The sequence below is a fragment of the Trachymyrmex cornetzi genome, unplaced genomic scaffold (assembly GCF_001594075.2).
Source record: "Trachymyrmex cornetzi isolate Tcor2-1 unplaced genomic scaffold, Tcor1.1 scaffold2206, whole genome shotgun sequence".
Classification (NCBI taxonomy): Eukaryota; Metazoa; Arthropoda; class Insecta; order Hymenoptera; family Formicidae; genus Trachymyrmex; species Trachymyrmex cornetzi.
Genome location: NW_017296855.1, coordinates 19,988 through 26,993, shown reverse-complemented (window position 1 = coordinate 26,993; position 7,006 = coordinate 19,988). Strand labels below are relative to the sequence as shown.

At 32.3% G+C, this 7,006-nt stretch overlaps 2 protein-coding genes across 2 annotated transcripts; one reads left to right on the top strand and one right to left on the bottom strand.

Moving 5' to 3' along the window:
• The first annotated feature begins 278 nt into the window (after positions 1-278).
• Positions 279-2,604, top strand: SerRS-m (Seryl-tRNA synthetase, mitochondrial). The gene is made up of 4 exons (XM_018505943.1): positions 279-544; positions 664-1,394; positions 1,490-1,657; positions 2,192-2,604. Exons 1-4 carry the CDS (start codon positions 476-478, stop codon positions 2,532-2,534), a joined length of 1,311 nt encoding a protein of 436 aa, XP_018361445.1. The 5' UTR covers positions 279-475; the 3' UTR covers positions 2,535-2,604.
• A 483-nt stretch (positions 2,605-3,087) lies between these two features.
• Positions 3,088-6,617, bottom strand: kra (basic leucine zipper and W2 domain-containing protein kra). Its single transcript, XM_018505944.1, has 8 exons — positions 6,467-6,617; positions 5,823-5,894; positions 5,453-5,733; positions 4,566-4,870; positions 4,208-4,451; positions 3,917-4,136; positions 3,616-3,775; positions 3,088-3,176 (listed from the first exon to the last, which is right to left on the bottom strand). Exons 2-7 carry the CDS (start codon positions 5,881-5,883, stop codon positions 3,624-3,626), a joined length of 1,263 nt encoding a protein of 420 aa, XP_018361446.1. The 5' UTR covers positions 5,884-5,894; positions 6,467-6,617; the 3' UTR covers positions 3,088-3,176; positions 3,616-3,623.
• Between the last annotated feature and the right edge of the window lie 389 nt (positions 6,618-7,006).

The following is a 7,006-nucleotide window of genomic DNA, read 5'->3' as shown; positions in this document are numbered from 1 at the left end:
GAGCCGTCCAATCAGAGCTTTGGGGTATAAGTTCGATATTATATCCCAGAGCTCTGATTGGACAACTTGTTATTCCCTGTTGCCTGTGCCTATTGCCTGTGTCTATTTCCAGCTTAAAGCGGGGAGCACAGACTCTTGCATAATGCATAACACATGAGGCATAAGAAAATGAACCAATCAAAGTGTTTTATTTCCTTCCTTTCCGTGAAATAAAGAACTCTGATTGATTGATTTTCTTATGCCTCATGTTTTATACGTTATGCAAGAGTTTGTGTTTCTCGCTTAACGCTTGATATCTTGGTTTTCGGAGTAGAGCGACGCTTATTTCCGCCAGGTTCTTTCGTTTCATGCAAAAACGTGTCAAATAGGTCTAATTTTATTGATTTTTTAGCCGCTCTAGCTAAACTAATTATCCCCATTTTTAACACACATTATTGAAATGATATAAACTGATACATTTGTCGTTAAATATAAAATGAGAATTAATCTTCAACAAAATTTCAAGCAGTTTAATAGGTCACTGCATTTCTTGCTACATACATTAGTACGTACTATTATTTGCAATTTTTTGTATGTTATTACATAGTAATAAATTATTTAATACTAATAACGTTTAAAGTATTGTTTATTTAATAATAATAATAGTAATAATATTTGTAATAGCCCACAGAAGCACCAAAAAAAAATGAAATCAACATGAAATTATTTGTGCCAGAACCAGAATATGACATAGATTTTGTATGCAATCCTGCAAACCGTGACATTATTTTCAGTAATATTAAAAGTCGAAAAGGTATTGGAGATATTGATAAAGTTCTCGAATATTCAGGCAATGCCGAGAAGCGAGAATTGCTTTTGCAAGAATTAAGCAAAATACCAAATTGTACACATCCTGCAGTAATTGAGTACGGAGATGAACCAAGATTGCTAAAGAAATGTGGCAGAAAATTACAATTTGATTTTGAGCCACAAGAGTTTACTGAACTTGCCACTAATTTAAAAGCAATAAGAACCCATACACTCGGTCCTGTTACCGGACAAAGAAGCTATATACTTTTAGGGGATTTAGCAGAATTAGAAGAAGCATTAGTTCAGTATACACTTAGAAGATTGATGAAACATGGATTTAAATTATTGTCGGTACCTGACATCATCCTTACTGAAATAATCGAGAGATGTGGTTTAATAGTGAATAATAATCGGACTTTGGTATACAATTTAGATTCTCAGTATGATGACAATTATAGTTTATCTGGAACTGCAGAAATGTCATTAGCTAGCAAATTGATGAATACTATAATTTCCTATGACACACTACCAATGAAATTGGCCGCTGTTAGCCGATGCTATCGTGCAGAGGGTTCAGGTTCTCTAGATGAAAGAGGAATTTATAGGCAAGAGATTACATTGTTATTAAGATTAACATGTAAAGATAAACTTTAAATTTTTTAAAATTGATTTTATTTTTCCACTTAATATGTTTGGACAGAGTTCATCAATTTACTAAAGTGGAAATGTTTGTTTGCTCCAAACCGAATCAATCCGAGGAAATGTTTCAAGATCTTCAAAATGTACAGGAGGGATTATTCTCTTCCTTAGGATTACACTTTCAAATCATGGATATGCCATCACTTGATTTAGGTTCATCAGCTTATAGGTAATGCTTTATGTAATAATTATATTCCTACATCTATATACAAGGTATTCCATTTTAAATGACAATATCAGAACAAGGTTACTTTGATTTTTTTTAATGGAACCACTCATTTTTCATTCATATGTATATACGCCCACACGTGTGTGATGTACATGCATGTTCACATGCGTAGTGTGACACGCACGCACGAATACCTATCTATCCACACATATGCACGCACGTGCGAAAAATACTTAATGGAAAGATATTTTATTATAAAGCTTTTAAAAACTCTCGAGATAAGCTACAAAAATATGTAATGAAAAATAGGAGGTTCTATTTAAAAAATTCAAAGTGTTGTTGTCTTGATTTTGACCACACCACTCAAGATAAAAAATCAATAGTACCATATTATATCTCCCTCGAAATCACAAAATTTTCATTTGAAACATTTTTCTCTAAAATAAATTCAAGAGATATCTGAGGCAGTCATTTAAAATGGGACATTCAGTATATTATTTATATTTTTCACAAATGTAATTCTTTTTGTTTTAGGAAATGTGATATGGAAGGTTGGATGCCTGGAAGAAAATTGTATGGTGAATTATCCAGTTGTAGTAATTGCACGGATTATCAGTCAAGGCGCCTCAATATTAAATATAGGACGAAAGATGGAAATACAGCTCATGTGCATACACTAAATGGAACTGCGTGCGCGATACCTCGCATGTTAATTGCATTGTGTGAAACATATCAAACAAGACATCATCGTATCACTGTGCCATACGAGTTAGTACCTCTGATGAAGGGTAAAACGCTCATTAAAAAGCAACCAATCGTAGATATGAGAACTTACAAATATAAACAAAAATTAAATGTAAAAGAAAAAGCTGAATAAAGTATAAATATTGCAACTGTGAATGAATACTGTGATCGTAGGTTGAACATATTTCTTTTTTAGATCAAGTCCTTAAAAAACATTTTTATTTTTCAATAATATTGAGATGTTACCATGCAATTTTTTTTCTGCCATTTGTTCATTTTATCGTAAGAAAGTATTATAAGGAATTGTTACCAAAACTTCAAAATATTAAACACCACCTGTCAGTATATATTTTCTATAAACTAGTACAATATTATTATACAAAGAAAGACAGGGATCCGAAAATTGTACGTACACAGGAATAAAGATTTTTTTTTGTTATAATTTCTTTGTTATTCTGTATATATTTTGTAGCGGAGTTATAAAAATGTAACACAAAATATTTTTTCTTAAAGTAATACAATTCAAAGACGTTGCAAATTTACAGTTCCTCCACACTGATTGGATGTTAGTGTTTAGTCCTTATTGATAATTTAAAAATTTTCTATTCTTTTGAATACTTAATTCATTATGGAGTTCCTAACATTGACTTTTATTTATATCTTATTTATATTTTGTTTTTGAAGAGTCCGTATGCCTTCTCCGATTGATATTGTTCTTGATCTATCTTGAAATTTTAGGACTATCGTTTCTTGTCACTGGCAATGATGCGTTTTCCTGTAGAGAAAAAAAATACTGTAAAATAGTCATAAAATATGGTTATAAATCATGGCTATAAAATATATAATGACTAACGGGCAATTGAGAGCAATAATCAACGCAATTGTTCATGTGTAATAATTAACAAATGTATTGTTCTAGACGTTACATATAAATGAGAAGAATCATTTCGGCTCTATTCGAGCTATCATCAGCGATGTCCCAGGTATGTAATGTCTATTTGCATGTAACATCTAAAACAATACACTCATTAATTATTACGCACGAACAATTGCATTGATTATTGCTCTCAATTACCCGTTAGTCACTATATTTTTTATCTTTTTTTATCTCGAGAGCTGAATTTATTTTACTTTTATAATTCTATAAATTATATAGTTATAAGATACAATATAAATTCCTCATGGATTTTGTATAAACTTTTGTAAAAAGTTACTTGAATATCTAATCCTCTTCTTCTCCTGATTCAGATTCCTCTTCAGCATTCTGTAGCCACTCCACAAATTTTTTCATTTGGTCTAGAAACAGCATTTTTCCCTTCACGGAATGCCCTTCTTTGTACCACTTCAATATTACATCTTCCGATACAACTTCCGCTAAAAATCAAACGTTTGATTCTTCATAACAAAATTATTTACTACAATATCTAATTAAATTATATATACAAATTTACAATGTATATTATTATATATAAAATCTTAGTGTTTGTAATTGTCATATAACATATGTATACATACTTTTATAAAAGAGTAAAACAATCTTTTGGAAGACTTTCATAAAATTCATGTTTTCATAACAGAACTCCTGGACTTTGAGGATGAGTGCAAGCTCAGATCTGGCAGTGGTTGTAAAAGCACCAAACAGTGGAGTATAAACTTTTAAATGTTTCAGTGCTTGTTCAGCGACTAACTCTTCTTTCTTGTTCCATTCAGCTTGGCCCATTACGACAACCCAAATCTATAAACAGTGAATGATAAAAATACTTTTGTGTCTTAATAAAGTGCATAAGAGAAAAAAAAAATAGTTACCAATCCAATCACTTCATGTTCAGGAATGCCACTCCTTTGTGCCATTTCTTTGAGATCTAATGTAATGTCTTTCATCGGCCTATTTTCTGCTAAATCATCCAAGAGAAGTTGTTGCAAATCCCGTTTAGCTTCTTGACTGGCTTGAGCCTTATGTAATTTGACGATATCAGCCAAGCCTACTGCTTCGAATACAGACCGAAAATGTTCCTCTGTTCGTTTATTCGGTGGTACAAATTCCATCAACCTACAAAATATACGAATGGAATCACATCAACAAGATAGCGAGTATACAAATTGATTAGAATATTGAGAGAATTTCTTTAAATTGTACATAATAATTAACATATTATAGCTTTACCTTCCCTCAATACCGCCTTTCTTCAGAGCTGTCATTAAACTAGATAAACCCTTCTCCTGTTTCCAAGTAACAAAGACTTCCAGTAGAAAGTCTAATGCCAAATTGTCCTTAACAAGATGTTCATTTATCAGGACTGAGAGTACCGTGGGTGGTACAGAACCATTCGAGATCCACAGTGCTGTCATCCTAGCTAACTTGATTCTTTCTTTAGGTGAAAATCCTTTCATGAAAACTAATACTTTCTTCATTTCTTCCTCAAACATTTTCTCCAGATATTTGTAACGCCGCATGAGCTTGATAAAGACCTGTTTATTCAGGCATTTATTTTAAAATTAATGAATGACTGTGTAAATGAAAACATAAATATGATAGGAAACGCCAATGAACAGTCAAAGATTTTAGATAATTTCAAATAATATGACATGTATTCTTTGTTGAATCAAAATAATTATGATCGCATGCCGAAATATTCAGACATTCGCATATAGAAAATTAATTTATCTCAAATGTGATTGTATACCAAAATGTTTGGATTTTCAACACATTCAATCTGAGACGCCAGTAATCCCCCCTAAATTAAATTTAACAGAAAAACTATATTGAACTATAATGAACTATATTGCGAAAAATATTACCTCAGCCAGGGTTCGAAACCTGGTATTTCTCGAATTTAAAAAAAAATATTTATTTTGGTGGACATGCAATGTCCCAAAAACAAACGTGCCAAAATCTAAAAAATAAAACAATATCCCGAAATGTCAAATTACCAAAATTTCAGACGTGTGAAAAATAAGACAATGTCCCGAAATGTCAAGTTATTTAATTTTATTTAAAATAGAGTGATAAAAACTTAATAAAATAAAATACTCATTATATTTACTTTTTACCTGTTCAAAATTTCGCATAGACTCCATGTCCTCTGGCTGTTCAAAAACACATGCACTAGTTTTAACTGGTTTGTCACCATCTTGAGCAATGGAACCACCAGGAACTAAAAGGCCTCCAGCAATCATTATGTCAAATAGTGCTTCTCCATATCGACGATAGTCCAACTTAGAACCAGCTGCATCCAAAAATTTTGAAATTGCTTCTAAGTCGTTACCAGCTTTCTCCAAACCAAGCAAAACTGCATCTCGAAATCCAGTTGGGTCATATTTTTCTCTTTCATCTACAAATTTCATCAAACAGTTTTTATGAGTATAAGATTAACAAAATTGTTTTTAAAATTTTACATAATAAATAACAATTGCTTTTTACCTCTTTTTCTGGTCTTTATGCGTTGACCTGATAGTATAGGTTTTTCTATTTTTTGACTCATACAATACCTTTCTGAAAATATTATATAGATAAATGTAGTTTATTTATGACATTATCTCTTTTATGTTGAAGACTTTTCCAAGAACAACAATTAATTACAGGATAGAATTTTAAGATGTTTTAAAAAAGGTTTGTAAGAAACGTGCAAATCCTTGAGATTTCAATATATTCAATAAATATTTGCAAAAAAATAGGCAAACACTCGAGTCCTTACATTCAATATGTATCTATTACTGTAAATTTGCAAAAATGTAAGCTGAAGCACAAGAAAACATGTGCTTGACATAATTACGCTGTAACATTTTAACTTTGGAATCGTTAAAGAGCAAGATAAATAAAGTGATAAATAACAAGAAAAATAGTCTATGTCTAGCGTTGTTGTTAGGTATCTGTAACATGCAAGACCAGGGGATTACATATATAATGCTAGAATGGCTAATTCGGAGGTTAAGATAGCGCGCGATGCGTAACCACGACGATGACCGAAGCCATTAAATGTAACTCGAGGAAATCCGGCGAAGCGTGTGCGATAATCTGCCAACTCTCTCATAGCCGATGATGTTTCCCCTCGTTGCATTACTTACTTTGAAGCACGTACAAATTTTAGAATAATCTCTTTTGTGCGAGCGTATATGACTAATATGAGATGTTTCGACGAAGACACTCGCTCTCGATCGAGGTCAGCAAAATCAAAGAGACTCGGGCAGAGAAGAGACAATGGTTAACGAATTGTAGACGACAAACCCATGGTGGAAATATATAAGGTGAAACAATACGCATAATGGCGGTAGCAATACTGGAAATAGCCAATCAAATATGTCCAAATATGCACTTTCCTACCTATAATAGCACAGGTTATACTGGAATAGCCAATCAAATATGTCCGAATATGCACTTTCCTACTGAGCATCTATCAGATTGCTTCACCTTATATATTTCCACCATGAACAAACCGACGGATCAATTTTCACATGGCGAAAGAAACCCAGGTGTGCTCGTATTCGAGACGAATTTCGTACGATTCTGAGCACGTACCAAATATAGGATGCATTCCGAACAGTGTTGCCAGATATCAGGAAAGAAATTTTCCTGTCGGCATATGAAAATCTTCCTAGTTTTCCCTA

Excerpts from the sequence above, each read along its gene's own strand:
- kra (XM_018505944.1), bottom strand. The coding sequence starts at position 5,883 with ATGAGTCAAAAAATAGAAAAACCTATACTATCAGGTCAACGCATAAAG. Across the intron at positions 4,871-5,452 it reads CTATGCGAAATTTTGAACAG|GTCTTTATCAAGCTCATGCG; the intron begins GTAAAAAGTAAA and ends CTGAATAAACAG. Across the intron at positions 4,452-4,565 it reads AAAGGCGGTATTGAGGGAAG|GTTGATGGAATTTGTACCAC; the intron begins GTAAAGCTATAA and ends TATATTTTGTAG.
- SerRS-m (XM_018505943.1), top strand. The coding sequence starts at position 476 with ATGAGAATTAATCTTCAACAAAATTTCAAGCAGTTTAATAGGTCACTG. Across the intron at positions 1,395-1,489 it reads GATGAAAGAGGAATTTATAG|AGTTCATCAATTTACTAAAG; the intron begins GCAAGAGATTAC and ends ATGTTTGGACAG. Across the intron at positions 1,658-2,191 it reads TTAGGTTCATCAGCTTATAG|GAAATGTGATATGGAAGGTT; the intron begins GTAATGCTTTAT and ends TTTTTGTTTTAG.